Source organism: Hemitrygon akajei, chromosome 4 (assembly GCF_048418815.1).
Source record: "Hemitrygon akajei chromosome 4, sHemAka1.3, whole genome shotgun sequence".
Classification (NCBI taxonomy): Eukaryota; Metazoa; Chordata; class Chondrichthyes; order Myliobatiformes; family Dasyatidae; genus Hemitrygon; species Hemitrygon akajei.
The window spans coordinates 11,463,185-11,481,926 of record NC_133127.1 but is presented as its reverse complement, the minus strand read 5'-3'; the positions used below and the strand labels follow the sequence as shown (position 1 = coordinate 11,481,926).

The 18,742-nt window shown below is 44.7% G+C and overlaps 1 protein-coding gene across 2 annotated transcripts in view; it reads right to left on the bottom strand.

The window, feature by feature from the left end:
* Positions 1 to 18,742, bottom strand: part of paip2b (poly(A) binding protein interacting protein 2B) — a 118,804-nt gene that overhangs the window by 55,222 nt on the left and 44,840 nt on the right. The window contains exons 2-3 of one of the 2 annotated variants that reach the window (XM_073042081.1): positions 15,281 to 15,333; positions 14,746 to 14,901 (exon numbers count right to left, since the gene is read on the bottom strand). In XM_073042081.1, coding sequence (XP_072898182.1) covers positions 14,746 to 14,901; positions 15,281 to 15,283 — 159 coding nt within the window. In that variant the 5' untranslated portion in view covers positions 15,284 to 15,333. The remainder of the gene's footprint in view (positions 1 to 14,745; positions 14,902 to 15,280; positions 15,334 to 18,742) is intronic. The other variant, XM_073042082.1, reaches the window with a different exon arrangement.

Below are 18,742 nucleotides of genomic sequence, written 5' to 3'. Positions count from 1 at the left end.
TTAAATGCATGTAGCATTCAGAAAAAGATGGACGAACTCGTGGTCCAATTAGAGTTTGGTTGGTATAGCATCGTGGGCATCACTGGTTTGTGGCTGAAAGGAGGCCATAGTTGGGAGCTTAATATCAAAAGGATATACCCTGTATTGAAAGGAGAGGCTGGAAGGCGTCAGCGGTGGTGTGGCTCTGATGGTAAGAGATGGAATTACATCTTTAGAAAAAGATGACTAGGGTCAGAGAATGTTGAACCTTTGTGAGTGAACTTAAGAAACAGGGGTAAATAAAACCATTATGGGAATCACATAGGCCTCCAAATAGTAGTTGAGATGTGGGGTTGAGATTGTAAAGGGAGCAGGAAAAGGCATGTAATAAAGGTAATGTCAAAATTGTAATGGGGAACTTCAATATGCAAGGAGATTGGATAAATCCAGTTGATGTCAGATCACAAGAGAGGGAATTTGTTGAATGCCTACGAGATAGCTTTTTGGAGCAGCTTGTGCTTGAGCTTACTCAGGGAAAGGCTATCTTAGATTGGGTGTTATATAATAACTCAGATCTTATTAGGGAGCTTAAGATGAATACGAGGGCAAACCAGCCAATAATATAAAGCAGGATACCAAAAGATTTTTCAGTTATATAAAAAGAGTAAAAGGGAGGTGAGAGTTGTTATTGGACCACTGGAAAATTATGCGGGTGAGGTAGTAGTGGAGCTTGGGGGGGGGGGGGGGGGGGAGGTGGAGGAGGAACAAAGAAATGGCAGATGAACTTAACGAGCACTTTGCATCAGTCTTCCCTTTGGAAGGAACTAGCAGTGTGCCAGGGGTCCATGAGTGCCAGGGAACAGAAGTGAGTGCCATTACTATTACAAAGGCAAAAGTGCTAAGGGCAAACTCAAAGGCCTTAGGGTGGATAATGCACCTGGATCAGATGACCTACATCCCAGAGTCCTGAGAGAGGTTGCTGAAAGATAATGGATGCATTGGACATGATCTTTAAAGAATCAGTGATTCTGGCACTGGACTCCGGAATAGAACATTTCAAATGGAAGGCAAAAGAAAGGAAAGGTAGTTAGCCTAACCTCAGCGGTTGGGAAAGTATTGGAATCTATATCAAGGACAAAGTTTCAGGGTACTTAGAAGACTAATGATAAAATAAATACAAGTCAGCATGTTTTCTGTAAAGGGAAATCTTGTCTGAAACCTGTTAAAGAGTTCTACGAGGAAGTAACATGCAGGGTGGACAAAGGAGAGGCAGTGGGTGTCATTTACTTGGATTTTCAGAAGGCATTTGATAAGGCGCCACATATGAGGCCACTTAACAAGATAAGATCCTATGGCGTTACAGGAAAGATACTGGCATGGATAGAGGAATGGCTGACAAGCAGGAGGCAGCAAGTGGGAATAAAGAGGGCCTTTTCTGATTTGCTGCCAGTGACTAGTGGTGTTCCTCAGCTCAGTATTAGGAACACTACTTTTCACATTGTTCGTCAATGATTTAGATAATGGAATTGATGGCTTTGTGGCAAAGTTTGCAGATGATATGAAGATAGGTGGAGGGGTAGATAGTGCTGAAGAAGCAATTCAATTGCAGCAAGACTTTGACAAATTGGAAGAATGGGAAAAAAAAGTGGCAGATGGAATACAGTGTTGGGAAATGTATGATGATGCATTTTAGTAAAAGGAACCATTGTGCAGACTATTATCTAATGGGGAGAATATCCAAACATCAGAGGTGCAGAGTCCTCGTGCAAGACTTCAGAAGCTTAATTTACAGGTTGAGTCTTTGGTAAAGAAGGCAAATGCAATGTCGGCATTTATTTCAAGGGGAATAGAATATAAAAGCAAGGAGATAATGCTGAAGCTTCATAAGACACTAGTCAGGTCGCAATTGGAGTATTGTCAGTAGTTCTGGGCCCTGTATCTCAGAAAGGATGTGTTGTCATTGGACAGAGTGCAGAAGAGGTTCATGAGAATGATTCTGGGAATGAAGGGGCTAACATGTGAGGAGCATTTGGCAGCTTTGGGCATGTACTCACTGGAAATTAGAAGAATGTGGGGGAGATCTCATTGAAACTATTTGAATGTTGAAAGGACTAGATAGGGTGGATATGCAGAGGATGTTTCCTATGGTGGGGGTATCCAGAACTGGAGGGCTCAGTCTCAAAACTGAGGGGGTGACCTTTGAGACCAGAGATAAGGAGGTTTTTTTTTAAGTCAGAGAGTAGTGAATTGGTGGAATGCTCTACTACAGACTGCAGTGGAGGCCAACTCCGTGGGTATATTTAAAGTACAAGTTGAGGTTGCTTAGCTGGTCAGAGCATCAAAAGATATGACGAGAAGGTAAAGGTATGGGGTTGAGTGGGATCTGGGATCAGCCATGATGGAATGGCAAAGCAGACTTGATGGGCTGAATGGCCTGGTTCTGCTCCTATGTCTTTATGGTCTAACCAATCTGGATAATGGAAGTTTGAGAGGTGGGAATTTCACTCAGGTCCACTGTCCGAGTAGAAAAAGGCAGCAGTGGGTCATGGTAGTGTAATAGTGCTTTGACCAGTGACCAATCCGGACATCGGAAGTTTGAGACGAGGGAATTTCAATCAGGTCTGCTGCCTGAGTGGAAAAAAATCAACAGTAGGTTATGGTAGTGTAACTGAGCTCTGACCAGCAACCAATTAGCATTTGGGATTGATTAGCAAGAACAAATTAAAGGAAGGCAGGGGCAAGCTCAGTGGCCATTGTTGGAGTGGACAGAATTGTGGTGATTTTGAGGCTTTAGCTCTTCAATGCTTTAGTCAGAGAAAGCAAACAAAAGAAAAGCTCTAGGTTAAGTTTCTTCTCCCTTCCTTTCTTTATATCCAGTAGAAGTGGTAGAGGCAGGTTCGATTTTGTCATTTAAAACAAAATTGGATAGGTATATGGACTGGAAAGGAATGGAGGGTTAGGGGCTGAGTGCAGGTAGGTGGGACTAGGTGAGAGTAAGCATTCGGCACGGACTAGAAGAGCCGAGATGGCCTGTTTCCGTGCTGTAATTGTTATATGGATATATATGGTTATATCTGCTCAGCCAGGGCAGCAGAGATGCCAGGCAGGATTGTTGAATCCACATGCTCTCTGTGGGAATCAGGGAGACCTCTAGTATCCCTGACACATGGAGCTGGAACTGAATGAACTCTGGATCAGTTGGAAGCTTGAAAGGGTGATAGATAGTACATATAGAGAGGTAGTTACACTCAAGGTGCTGGACACAGGAAACTGGGGGACAGTCAGGAAGGGGGAAAGGGGTTAAGGAGCCAGTGCAGAGCACTCCTGTCGACATCCCCCTCAATAACAGGTAAATCACTTTGGATACTGTTGGGGAGTGGGGGGGGGATAGTTGACCTAAAGTCACAATGGTCAGGTTTCTGGCACCGAGTCTGCCTCCGTGACTCAGAAGGGAAGGTGGGAGAAGAGGCACGCAGTGGTGATAGGGGATTTATTAGGGGAATGAACAGAAGGTTCTGTGGGCAAGAACGAGATTCCCAGATGGTATATTAGGTGCCAGGGTCCGGCATATCTTGGATTGAGTCCTCAGCTTTCTTAAGTGAGAAGGTGAACAGCCAGAGGTTGTGAACCATGTAGGTACCAATGGCATGGGTGGAACAAGTGACAAGGTTCTGCACAGGGAGTTTAGGAAGTTAGGTGCTAAGTTAAAGGGCAGGATCTCCAGGGTTGTGATCTCAGGATTGCTACCGGTGCAACGTGCTAGTGAGGGCAGAACTAGGAAGATTATACAGTTTAATATGTGGCTACGGTGTTGGTGTAGGAAGGAGGGGATAAGATTTTTGGATCATTGGGCCCTCTTCCAGGGAGGGTGGGACCTGTACAGAAGGGATGGCACCTGAACTGGAGGGGAAATAATATCCTAGCACCAAGGTTTGTTAATGCAGCATGGTAGGTTTTGATCTAGAGTTGCACGGGCATGGGAACCAGTGTCAGAACAGTTACTGGAGAGGTTGTGGCAACAGATGTTGGCAAGACCTCAGACAAAGCCAAGAATCAAAAGGTTGACCATGGTGTGACTAATGTTCTGAGCTGCATACATTTCAATGCAAGTACAGGTCCACAATTCCTTATCTGAAATCCTTGGGGCCATTTGCATTTCGGAATTCAGAGTTTTTCAGATTTCAGAATCTCTCCTTATTGGTTCTGGGACCACCCCCCCCCCCCCCCCCCCCCCCCCACCGGATACCAAAATACACATATGCTCAAGTCCCTTATTTAACCTGGCTCAGTGCACGTGGACTTTAGGACCCGGCAGAGCTCTAGACCTATGCACATCCTCCTGTATACTTTAAATCATCTCTAGATTACTTATAATACCTAATACAAAATGTAAATGCTATGTAAATAGTTGTTATATTGTATTGTTTAGGGAATAATGACAAGAAAAAAAAACTTAATTTCCAACAAAAACATTCAAACATTCAAACCAAATCAAACACATGGTAAATGACATACTGGAATAAATGTAGAATGTCAATGTCAATATAAAACTTCAGTAACTTGTCTTTCTGTTTCTTTAAATCATATACAGTGGTAGTTTTCGACACCATACTCTTCAGTAAGATGCCGCACAGACACACCACGATCAAGCTTCTGCAATAACTCCACTTTCTGCGTTATTGATAACGATAGACGCTTCCTTCTCTTTTTCTCATTGTTACCCACAGGGGTATCTGCAGCTCTTTTTGACATTTTCACAGTGAAATTAAACACAAAGTCAACAGTGAACACAAAATGTCAGTGAACAGCAAATGCACGTGAAACCAGTATGAGCGCTGAGCCACAACTGACGTCTGGCAGCCTCTGCTAGTGCTGCCACGTCACACCTGAGTGACGTCAGCTGTTAACAAAAAAAAAAATTTGGTTTTCTGAGCTTTATGCATTTCAGAATTTCGGATTGTGGACCTGTAGTATTGTAGAAAAGGTGAGCTCAGAGCATGGGTCAACACCTGAAATTATGATATTGTAGCCTTTAGTGAGACTTGGATGCAGGAGGGGCAGGACTGTCAGCTCAGTATTCGAGGGCTCCAGTCTTTCAGATGTGACAGAACGGGAGGGATTAAACGGGGTGGGGTGAAGTTTCTAGTCAAGGGAAATCTCACTGCAGTGCTTAGTCACAACAGTCTGGAGAACTCTACTAGCGAGGTATTATGGGTGGAACTGAGAAATAAGAAAGGTATGATCATGTTAATGGGGCTATACCCAACATTCCTTGGGATTTTGAGGGGAAAAAAATTGTAGAGAGATCACAGTTGGTTTCAAGAAACAAAATTGTTATAGTAGGTGATTTTAACTTTCCACATATTGACTGGGAATTCCATATTGTAAAAGGACTGGCTAGAATAGAGTTTGTCAAATGAGTTCAGGAAAGATTCTGGATCTGCTATTAAGGAATGAAATAGGGCAGGTGAAATAAGTTTCTGTAGGGGAATACTTTGCATCCAGTGACCACAATGCCATTACTTTTAAAATAAATATGCAAAGAGGTAGGTCTGGTCTGCAGGTTGAGATTCTAAATCGGAGAAAGGCCAATTTTGATGGCATCAGAAATGATCTGGCAAGTGTGGATTGGGACAGACTGTTTTCTGGCAAAGATGTACTTGGAAAAATCAAAAATCAAACTTTGAGAGCACAAAGCTTATATGTGTCTGCCAGAATAAAAGGCAAAGATAACAAGAGTAGGGACCCTGCTTTTCAAGAGATATTGAGGCCCTGGTTAAGAGGAGAAAATAAAGGAGGCATGTAGCATATATAGATAAGTAGGAACAAATGAAGTGCATCTGGAGTACAAGAAATGCAAGAGAACACTAGAAAAATAAATCAGGAAGGCATGAAGTTGCTCTAGCAACAAGGTGAAGGAGAATCCTAAGGATTCTACAGGTATGTTAAGAGCAAAAGGATTGCAAGGACAAAATAGGTCCCCTGGAAGACCAGAATAGTAAATCTACATGGGGAGATGGGGGAAAACTTAAATGCATTCTTTATATTTGTATTTACTCGGGAGCCAGATACAGGGTCCATAGAAGTGAAACAAAGCAGTATCAACTTCATGGACCCTATACAGATTACAGAGGAGGTGGTGTTTGCTACTGAGGCAAATCACGTTGGATAAATCCCCAGGTCCTGACAAGGTGTTCCCTCAAATCCTACGGGAGGCAAGTGCAGAAATTGCAGGGGCCCTAGCAGTGATATTTAAAACATCCTTGGCAGCAGGCAAGGTACTAGAGGACTGGATAGTTAATGCTGTTCTGCCCTGTATCTCAATAAATAAATAAATATTCCCAATTTCTACCCCTCCGCCCACCTCACTGATGAGGGTGCATGGTGAAAGAATACAATCAATCTTGTCAGTACTTTCTGATACTTGGGAATAACTGTTAAGAATTCTTTTCAAAATATGTTATTTTGTTATATGTTTTGAATTCATAATAGTGCATGGGAATGCAATTATCAGAACAGGCCTTGATACAATTTCTCTAAATTGCTCCTCTCTGACCAGCTAAAATAATTTTAAACCAAAAGTTAGCATGATGACCATTATTGAGCCAGAATTCTACAGGATTGGTACAGGATATTCAGCCCAACTCATCACACTGGCCTTCAGGCACCACTTTGTATTAGTCCTACTGCACAGCACTTGGCACATAGTCTTCTATGTCTAAGCAATTCAAATGTTCACCTAAATATTTCTTAAATAACAATATTTCAACAAGGCATTGGGATGTTGGGAAGAAAGCATCGGAGACATGTCAGAGGTAGTAGTGCTTTTTTTAAAAAACACAGACTGTGGTGGGTATGTGGAATGTATTGCTGGGGTGGTGGTAGAAAAAGATACATTGCAGGCATTTAAGAGATCCTTATATGGGCATGTTAATGAAAGTAAAATGGAGGGCTCTGTGGGAAGGAAAGGTTAGATTGATCTTGAGGTATGTTAGAGTATTGACACAGTATCATAGTCTGTAGATCCTGTACTGTACTGTGTTCTAAATGCTACCAATGAACCAGCTTCATCCATTCTCTCATGCAAAGCACTCCCAATAATCTCCATTCTCTGGGTGAAGAAGGTTCCCTTCATACTGCTTCTAAATCTTTTCCCCTTAGCCTAAATACATGTCCTCTCATTTTAAATATCTCTGATATAGAGAAAATTTCCTGCATATGTTCATCTATCTATATTGCTCAATTTTATATGTCCCTTTTTAATCTGCCCCACTCCAGAGGCCTAGCTTCTCAGGACTCACTTTATAATTGAGCTGCTCCATCCCAGGCTACATCCTGGTGAATCACCTCTGCACCCTCTCTACTTTTATCACCTCCCTCCTGTGGTATGGTGATCAGAACTACATGAGGTACTCCAACTGAAATCAGAACAATGATTTTATAAAGTTGGAGCATAACCTCCAGCTTTCTATATTCAGTGCCTCAACTAATGAAAGCCAGTATCCCATATGCCTTCCTGTGCACTTCATGTACCTGCGATGTCACCTTCAAGGATCTATGAACTTAGAATCAGAGGCGTCTCTGTTCCTAAATACTTCAAAGATTCTACCATTCATGTTTGCCCGAGTCTCCCTGGAACTCCCAGAATGTGTCACCTCAGAACTGTTTGGGTTAGAATCCATCTGTAATTTCTCAGTCCCTGTCTGCAGCCTAAAACTACCTTCCACATGGTCAACAACTCACCAATCTTCATTGCATCTACAATCTTCACCATTATGCATGCCACATCCACATCAACTACTACATGTAAACTGCAAACAGCAAACATTCTAGTGGGACTCCACTTATCACAGGTACCCAACTGCAACAATATCAATAATATCAACAATATCAATATCACTGCAATAACATCACTCAGTCTCCATTTGCCAAGATAATTTTGGATCTAATTTGCTAACTTGACCTGGGTACCATGGGCCCTAACATTTTCAAACAGTGTCCTGCATTGGACTTTGTCAAAGGCTTTTCTAAAGCCCTCTCCAATTCAATACACTTTTGTTACCTCTTCAAAGAATTCAATCAAATCAGTTGAACCAGGATCTCTCATTGACAAGGCCACAGTGGCCGTCTCTGAATCATTTTGGATAGTATTGGGGAGTGGATATAGATGGCATCCTGGAAGAGAACATAGCAACAGCCTAGTTCATGGCATCATAGAAGAGGGAGAACAACCAGAGGAGAGAGAGCTAGACAGGATTCTGTTATGACAGGGATATCAGTTCAAAGTAAATTTATTAAGTACATACAAGTTACCAAATGTTAGTGCTGTTGATGTAAGTTTAAGCTGACTTAGCAGGGGAAGGGGACTCAAGTTGTTCAGGTGGAGAGATACTTAAGTCAGAGGATAAAGATTTATTTCGTCCAGAGAGCAAGAGCACATCAGGGTGAATTCTAAGCAAAATTGCATTTGTTTTAATGGAAGGAGAATAGTAAAGTGGATAAACTCAAGCTATAATAAGTAACTGGATGTCAAGGGATGTTAAGAGTTAGATAAAGAGAAAAAGAGCAGGTCACAATAAGTAATAAAGGGAGAGGCCTCTGCAGATTTTGAAAGTGTAAGCATTTAAAAAGGAAACTAGGAAAGCTAAAAGAGGTCAAGTGAAATCACTGGCAGACAAGATTAGGGTAAATATTCAAAGGTGCTCTGTAAGCATATTAAAGGCAAAAAACTAGGCATAAAGGGTCCATGTGAGGAATTATATATAGAATTAGTAGGGCTAAAACCTGACTGACTTGTTTTGCAGCTTGGCTAGTCGTGCTGTGAGAATAATGTTGCAAGATAACTAAGGAACAAAGGAGTATTTGTGCATGAGAAAGCTGCTTTGTGTAATCACTAATCAAGGATGTCTGGCAACATCAGAGTACTATGTGATAACAAATATTTAGCAAGAAGCCCCAAACAGTGTTATGGGCCCACTTGATTACAGATTTTCCAGGCTCTATGAGTGGCAGCTCTGTAGTATCAACTGAGATGCAAGCTTGCTATTAGACAGTATGTAATGTGTTTGACAATTATTCCCTTGGTCTGAACCTAAAGTCTTCTGGTACAGAGGCAGATCGACACATGAATACCTTTCTATCAATATTGACAAATTAAATAGATTGCAGCTGGAGAATTCAATAAAGGGGTCGTTGAAAGTCTGGTGCAAATCTCTGTAAATAGAGTGTTAGTAAATGCCTTGGTGGGCTTAAAGGTGCATAAATTCCTGGGACTGGATGGAATTTATCACAAGGTGCTGAGAGAGGCAAGAGAAGAGACTGCTAGCACTCTGACTAAGTGGAGGAAAGAAATATGCTCTCCCTTTTCAACTATGTAGGGAAAAGCCTAGGACTATAGACCTGTGAAGCTAACATCAATGGGAGGGAAGATGCTGGAAAAAATTCATTAGGGGAGAAATCATGATAACTTGGAAAGACAGGGACTAAGCACAGTCAGCCAGCATAGTTTTCTCAAAGGCAAATTTTGTCTAATTTCATTGAATTCTTTGAAGATGTAACTAATTGCTGTAGTTTTACATAGACTTTATAAGGCCTTCGATAAAGTTCCATGAGGAGACTGCTTCAGAATGAGGCAGAGGGTGAAAGCAGAGAGTTATTTTGTTATTGGATGTCTGTGATTAGTGGCAGCCTACGAGGATCCCTGCTGCTTGTAATAAACATGAATGTCTTGGACGTGGATGTGGCAGGCAACATCAATATGCTCGTTGATGACACAAAAATTGGTGGAATTGTTAATGTGGAGGGTAGTCTGAGGCTACAGACAGTAATGTTTGGTGAAATGTGCTAAAAAAATTCTGCATGACAAATGTGAGGTGATGCAACTTAGGAGCATTAATGAGACTTGGAGATACATTATCAACAGCAAGTTCCTGGGGAGTATTGAGGGGAACAGAGTAACTTCAGAGTACAATTGTATCGATCAGTAATGGTAGCATTACAGATAAGATAATAGAGCTAGGAAGTTGTATGAAATATTTCAGACAGTTGGGCCATTTAAAACATGTGATGGGGTTAATGCTCACTGGTTAGCATGGACAAGTTGTGTCAAATGGCTCATTTCCAAGCTGCAGGATTCCATGACTTTATGACTAGTCAATCCCTTCTTTCCATGTGATCATTAATCATCTCACTCAAATTTTTCCACTGTCTCCTCCCTATCACTGGTGCCTGGGTCACAGTTCCAAACTTACAAAGCTTTCCCCTTAATGCCTTTCTTGAAAAGGAACACCACATCTGATATTTAAATTGCCATTGTGCATGTGAAGTATCTCAGCCAGAGACCCAGAAATCTCATTCCTTGCCTCCAGTAGCAGCCTGTTCAGCCCTAGTTTCTTGGTTCTTAGTATTTTTGCCTCTTTGCCTCACCTACTCTAATGAATCTTGGTCAATCACATTTTTGGTCTTTGTTCTTTAGTAAACAACAAAATGATAGTAGATGAGGAAAAGTAGGAAGAAAATAGTACTGGTGTAGCAATGTGCTACACACAGCGCTGAAATAACAACACGCAGTCGATAAGTCGTTTCAAGACTAGTTTCTTCAAACTTCGCGGTGCTGGCATTTAACTCCCTAGCGCCTGCCCTCTCCGGGCGGAAATGAAATCGGAGGTACATTACTAAAGTCTCCCCCCGCGCGCTGGCTATTTGTGAGCCGGTTCGCCTGCGCAGAAAGTGGGTTGCCACATAACCTCCCCCCCCCCCCCCCCCCCCCCCCCCAGAACCGGCGATACACCCCCCAATGTCCACAGTCTGGATCAGCCTCTGTTTGGGAGGTCTGCCTCTGTGCCGTGGTGCCTGAACCTCGACCAGCTGCGCCAAGTCCACATGGGTTGGTTTGAGTCGGTCCACCGTGAAAACCTCCTCTTTCCCCCCAATGTCCAGAACATACGTGGACCCGTTGTTATTGATCACCTTGAACGGCCCCTCGTACGGCCGCTGTAGCGGCGCCCAGTGTCCGCCCCTTCGTACAAACACAAACTTACAGTTTTTCAGGTCTTTGGGTACATGGGTCGAGGTCCGTCCGTGCTGTGAAGTTGGTACGGGGGCCAGGTTGCCGAGCCTTTCGCATAGCCTGTCCAGGACTGTGGCGGGTTCTTCCTCTTGCCCCCTTGGGGCTGGTATGAACTCTCCCGGGACGGCCAGGGGCGCGCCATACACCCTCGGCCGACAAGGCGTGCAGATCCTCTTTGGGCGCTGTACGAATTCCAAGCAGGACCCAGGGAAGCTCGTCCACCCAGTTAGGTCCTCACAGGCGGGCCATGAGAGCCGACTTCAAGTGACGGTGGAAGTGTTCCACCAGTCCGTTCTACTGTGGGTGGTAGGCAGTTGTGTGGTGCAGCTGCGTTCCCAACAGGCTGGCCACAGCCAACCACAGGCTGGAGGTGAACTGGGTGCCTCTGTTGGAGGTAATGTGGGCCGGTACCCCCGAAGTGTGCTACCCAGGTTGCGAGCAGTGCTTGGGCGCAGGAATCGGCAGATGTGTCAGTGAGCGGGACCGCCTCTGGCCACCTCGTGAACTGGTCTACCATCGTTAGGAGGTACCGCGCTCCTCGGGACACTGGTAGGGGGCCCACGACATCCACATGAATGTGATAGAACCTCCGGTGGGTGGGTTCGAACTGCTGCAGTGGGGCTTTAGTGTGCAGCTGCACCTTGGCTGTTTGGCACTGCGCGCACGTTCTGGCCCATTCACTGACCTGCTTGCGAAGTCCGTGCCACGCGAACTTGCTGGAGACCAGCCGGACGGTTGTCCTGATAGATGGGTGCACCAAACCGTGTATGGAGTCGAAAACCCGCCGCCTCCAGGCTGCCAGGACGATGGGGCGAGGTTGGCCGGTAGCCACGTCGCACAGGAGGGTCCTATCATCTGGGCCTACGAGAAAGTCCTGCAGCTGCAAACCCGAGACTGCAGTCCTGTAGCTGGGCATCTCGTTGTCTGCCTGCTGCGCCTCCGCCAGTGCTGCATAGTCCACCCCCAGGGACAGGGCCTGGACAGCTGGTCTGGAGAGTGCGTCCGCCACGACGCTGTCCTTCCCCGAGACATGCTGGATGTCCATCGTGTACTCCGAGATGCAGGACAGATGTCGCTGCTGGCGAGCCGACCAGGGATTGGACACCTTCCTGAACTCAAAGGTCAACGGTTTGTGGTCTGTGAACGCGGCGAGCGGCCTGCCTTCTAAGAAATACCTGAAATGCCGGATCGCCAGGTATAGCGCCAACAGCTCCCGGTCGAAAGCACTGTACTTGAGTTCAGGTGGTCGTAGGTGCTTGCTGAAGAGCGCCAGGGGTTGCCAGCGCCCCTCGCTGAGCTGCTTCAGCACCCCACTAACTGCTGTGTCGGATGCGTCCACTGTGAGGGCGGTCGGAACGTCCGTTCTGGGGTGCACCAGCATTGCAGCATCTGCCAAGGCTTCCTTGGCTTTAACGAAAGCGGCCTCAGCCTCCTCGTCCCAAATAATGTCCTTGCCTTTACCCGACATCAGGGTGTACAAAGGGCGCAGGATACGGGCTGCTGAGGGGAGGAAACGGTGGTAGAAGTTCACCATACCAACGAACTCCTGCAGGCCTTTGACCGTGTTGGGCCGGGCAAAGTGGCGAATCGCGTCTACCTTGGCGGGCAGAGGTGTTGCCCCGTCTTTGGTAATCCTGTGGCCCAGGAATTCGATGGTATCGAGACCGAACTGGCACTTGGTCGGGTTGATCGTGAGGCCGTATTCACTCAGTCGGGCGTAGAGTTGACGGAGGTGGGACAGATGCTCCTGACGACTGCTGCTGGCTATGAGGATGTCGTCCAAATAGATGAAAGCGAAGTCCAGGTCGCGTCCCACCGCGTCCATTAACCACTGAAATGTCTGTGCGGCATTCTTTAGGCCAAACGGCATGCGGAGGAACTCGAAAAGGCCGAAAGGGGTGATGAGTGCCATTTTGGGGACGTCGTCTGGATGCATCGGGATTTGATGGTATCCCCGGAGGAGGTCTACCTTGGAGAAGATCCGTGCGCCGTGCAGGTTTGCTGCAAAGTCCTGAATGCGCAGCACAGGGTAGCAGTCTGGTGTTGTAGCCTTGTTCAGCCTGCGGTAGTCGCCGCATGGTCTCCAGCCCCCGTTGCTTTGGGCACCATGTGCAGGAGGAAGGCCCATGGGCTGTCGGACCGCCGTATGATCCCCAATTCCTCCATCCGCTTGAATTCCTCCTTCGCCAGGCGGAGCTTTTCCGGGGGGAGCCTTCGTGCGCGGGCGTGGAGGGGTGGTCCCTGGGTCGGAATGTGGTGCTGTACCTCGTGTCTGGGCATGGCTGCCGTGAACTGCGGTGCCAGAATCGATGGGAAGTCCACCAGGATTCTGGTGAATTCGTTGTCCGACAGTGTGATGGAGTCCAGGTGTGGGGCTGGCAACTTGGCTTCACCCAGGGAGAACATCTGGAAAGTCTCGGCATGTACCAGTCTTTTCCCTTGCAAGTCGACCAGCAGGCTGTGAGCTCGCAAGAAGTCCGCCCCCAGGAGTGGTTGGGCCACCGCGGCCAGTGTGAAGTCCCACATGAACCGGCTGGGGCCGAACTGCAGCTGCACTGTGCGGGTGCCGTAGGTCTGTATCGTGCTGCCGTTTGCGGCCCTCAGGGTGGGTCCTGGCTTCCTGGTTGCGGGTGTCGTACCCCGTCGGGGGCAAGACGCTGATCTCCGCTCCAATGTCGACCAAGAAGCGGCGTCCCGACTGTTTGTCCCAGACATACAAGAGGCTGTCCTGGTGGCCAGCCACCATAGTCATTAGCGGCAGCTGGCCCTGGCCCTTGCAAGGCAGGCGACAACGGCGGGCTTTTGTGCCCCACCGTTGGTGGTAGAAACACCACTGTTCAGTGGCCTCCTCACTCCTGCCTCTGTGTTGTGTGCGCCCCCCTGCCGGGCCTGGTCTGGTAATCTGACCGACGGACGCCACGCTCTCCCTTTTGGTTTCCACAGCACGTCTGCCCGGGCCGCCACCTTCTGGGGTGGGGGGGGTCGCTGAAATCTGTGTCGGCCAGCAGCAGATGTATGTCCTCGGGCAGTTGCTCCAGGAACGCTTACTCGAACACGAGGCAGGGCTTGTGTCCGTCAGCCAGGGCCAGCATCTCGTTCATCAATGCTGATGGCAGTCTGTCTCCCAAACCGTCCAGGTGAAGCAGGCGGGCACCCCGCTCACACCGTGAGAGGCCAAAGGTCCCAATGAGCAGCGCGCCTTGAATGCTTCATATTTGCCTTCTTCCGGGGGCGAATGTATGAAATCCGCAACCTGGGCGGCCGTCTGCTGGTCAAGGGCGCTCACCAGGTGGTAGTAATGTGTGGAATCAGAGGATATCTGCTGAATCTGGAACTGGGCTTTGGTCCAAATCCTGTTTGGACTGTTGGGAGTCACCAATGTAGTGATGTGCTACACACAGCGCTGAAATAACGACACGCAGTCGGTAAGCCGTTTCGAGACTAGTTTATTCAAACTTCGCGGTGCTGGCATTTAAATCCCTAGTGCCCGTCCTCTCCGGGCGGAAATGACGTCGGAGGTACATTACTAAAGTCTCCCCCCGCGCGCTGGCTATTTGTGAGCCGATTCACCTGCACAGAAAGTGGGTCGCCACACTGGAATATTTTCTAACCATAACTATTTATAACTAATTAATACTATAAAGGTAAGGGCATCAACACCATAAAGGAGAGGCCCATCATTGAAAGTAAAGCCTTACTTGTCTGTTGTATTCTTCTTCATGTTCCATCCACATGTACTCAGCAAAAGGATTTGGCTCATTTTCAGTATGTCCATTGGATACAATGACATCCTGTGCTCCAGAGCCTGACGTCATATTTGTCATATTAGGAGCCTTCATGTCTAAGGAATCAGTCTGAAATGTAACACAAGAAAGAGAGGCAGATTAATGACTGGAAACACTTAGCTTAGAAATACCCTGAATGCATAAGAAAATACTGGATGTATAATAAAAACTAGCCATCAGAAATAAAAGTATTCTGCACACTGTAGGGTAATTAGGTAAGTGCTCAATGAATGCAATCATGGGATGAAACTTGGACCTAAATTGAACTAAAGCACACTTAAAAGTTTGTTGTTAAAAGTTCAGCTGCACACATGCTACCCTTTCACAGACAAATTCTCCAGATGGTGTGTTGTAATACTGCACACCTGTGACCTGACCTCATACTTCCCAGCAACATAAGGTGCAGGGATAGATGTGATAAGGTTCACAACTCTTCTGATGAACTCACCATTTTCCTCAGTTGTTCAAATGATCAGAAGAAAAAGTTGTTCCAGGCAGTCACTAGAGGTAAAGAAACAAACGTAAGGGCCGGGCCATCGAATAGCAGAGAAGAAACAAAAATGACCATGAGAAAAGTCCGGGTTTCATACTGAGCAGTATATCAAGATACCATGGGGTTCTTTTAAAATTTTATGTATTTTCAGATTTACTGAACACCAAGTAAACAAAAAAAATCGCTATGAAAAGTTAGAAATAAAACAGTTCAGATAAAGAGCCTCAACCTTGAGTGCTAGCTAGTTGCTTCTCTTGCCACAGATGCTGCCTGACTTGCTGCGTATGGCAAGTGAATAAAGATTGTGGCGATGGTCAGAATTCCACAGGGGAATTAAAAGGCCCACAGGCTATCTTAATGTGGGATGCAGGAATAGAGGCATTGGACATACATTAAAATTGGTGCCAATTACTCCAATTTTGACCTACTCTGACCTTTTTGACACTTTTCCAACAAAATTCAGTGTAAGCTTATTATCTGACTAGGCACAATATAGCCATCATGGCTCAACAATGAATTCAACAACATAATCACGTCCAACATTCTACACCGCACACCTGGTACTACTTCTCCTGGTACTTTATCCACCTTCTCCAATTTACAACTCCTTCAGACATACATTTACCACCCACTTTTAACTGGCAGCAGCAGCATTTATGTCATTCAATCTCGCCTGAATTCCACCCTACCACAAACCTTTCTTTTTGTCTTCTGTATCACTCTCTTTCACTGCAACTTTAAACATGTTCTATGTCTATTATTTCCCAGTTCTACTGAACTTTTGTTTTTTCCACAGATGCTTGTCTATGTTTATTTCAGGTTTCCAACTTGTGAGAATTTTGCTTTTAAACTGATTAACACTTAGCTGAACAGGTAAATTCCCCAAGAGGAAGATAAGCAATAAACTGTTAAAAAGATGGATTCTTCTTTAAGAAAATAATTTGTGTGCCTTTGTTTAGAGTTACCCTTTACAAAATCATCAAACTAATCAGAATACCTTCTTAGACAAGACATTTGACAACACATCTGGGACAGCACTCAACATCCACCTATTCTATCACTGGTACATCATGATCCAATGCAAACAATGTCATGCACCACAATGAATCAAATTAATTTTATGTTCAAAATCTTCAATAAAAAGAGCTCATCTGGATATAGAACATTGTGCTGTCTGAATCAAACCCTGAAACTCCATTACCCAAGATCACCATAGAATCAGCAAAGCATAACTGTAGCAACTCAAAAAAGCTCAGGGCAACTTGGAATTGGTAATAAATATGCCTTTACATGTGTCTCCAATATTGTAAGATTCTGAGGGGGTCCATATTTTTCTACAAGCTTACTATTTTTTTCCCTTCTACCTATGCAAGTATTATATAATCCATGTACTCAGGGGATACACAACAGAGACTGGTGATGCAGCAAGATAGTGCACAAAATCAAGAAAATAAATTATTTTCTCTGTAACAATGGCACAGTTTGCAGTTACTAGATTTGTTCTGTGGCAAGATGCATTTCTGTGAATACATATCCAAAGATCCAAGTGGATGGAATGATATGCTCATCTCTTTCAGACAGATTGGTGCCATAAACTTTCACTGCAGCTCAGTGACAACAAATATCTTTCAAATTAAAAACCAATACAATAAAGACACTAGCATTTTACAATATTCAAACCACATTTCGTTTGATTTGAATTTCCATGCTTTGGATCATATATGTCAAACTCAAGGCCCGCGGGCCAAATCCGGCCCGCGAGATAATATCTAATTACTATTAAAGCTGGCCCCAGTAATCGAAGCGCCTATGGCGTACGATATGGCTAATGCTGAGTTTATTCAGGTACCAGGTTTTCAGGGTTTTTAGTGTTTATTCGGCAGTCTTCTTCATAAGAAACGGAATTTGTAAAGTGAAACACTTTGTAGTTATAGCAGAGACTGAGACACATGAGAGCAGGCTGAAAAAACGGAGGCAACGAAAGCTGCGTTCGCACGCGTCCGACTGATCCGGCCCGCATGAAGCTGCATTTTGCTCAATCCAGCCCGTGACCTAAAAGGAGTTTGACACCCCTGCTTTGGATTATGGAACCTGGAGGTAGTAGATTACAAAATAAACACCATGATTCTCAAATACTCTAAGAAATAACACAATCTAGGTTTCTAACTACTTAAGACAGAGTCTTCACTGTGATATGTCATGGCAATTGCATGAACGGCATTTAGAGAAAACTAGTAAGCTTAAAAGCAAGATGAAGTAATATAGTTGGAGATTCATGCTGAAATATTATGTACAATTCAGGACTCTTGTTCTGGCCCTTACTACTTGATTCCTCAAATTTCCCTCCTAACAAAACTTTAAAAATTCCACGATCAACAACTTCTGAACATTTACTCATCCAGCTGACAGTCTCACAGATATGTCAGATCTTCTTTTCTCACCAGGCGCCCACATTGCTTTCAAGCACAGATTATTGGAGAGCAATTATATCAGCAAATTTGCTTCTCCCTTTGGAAAATTTCAAATGCAGCACTGACATTCTAGTTGATCTTAAGGTTTCAACCTATAACCTAAGTGACCAGTAAGTTTAATGCATAGCACAGGTTTAACCATTGCAGAGCAAATACTCAACATTAATTTTGACAAATTAAGAAACTCATTCTATTTAAACAGGAAGTCTTAAAGTTCTGACATGCGAAAACACTTTTCTAAGTTTCTCCATATACAGGCTGAAAATGCAGACCCAGCAAACCAAAAATAACTTAAAAAAATATTCCTCCACTGTAAACAAGTACTCGGTCTAAAGCAAGCAATTTACCATGAATCAATGTACAGTTCAGAGCACAAGCTTATTCCATGAGGAATTAAGATTCAAAATCTGCATCAAAAAGGCACATAGCAAAGGCTGCTTTCTTACTGGAATCAAGAGTTTTGGAAAGGCCTCAAAAGAACGAGTCAGAAATGCTTTTCTTCAACACCTCACAGCTGGTTATCCTAAGTACAGATTGAAGAACACATCACCTGTACACTTTTGGCCAGTTGACGTGGCAAGAAAGATTTTCAAAAAAAAAACGGCTACTTTTGCACAAGCATATCTCAATGAGAAAATTCTACTGGAAATCTAATTAACATTCTCAATACACTGCATATTGCAGCAGCATGGCAAATGTCTAAATTCTGCGATAAGTTTAAAATTTGGGCTCTTATATGTTAATTGATTAAAAAGTTTTCAACATGAAGCTTGTTGAGCTCATATTGCAGTATCCACAATAGATTTTCAAAGGTGCAAGTGTTCCTTAAATGATTTCTCTCCTTCTCCTCCATAAAAATCTGCATCAGATGAACCCTCATGAAGCATTAGACTTTGGCATAATGCCAATGGCCCAAACTCCAGAAACTCTATACAGTAAAAACATG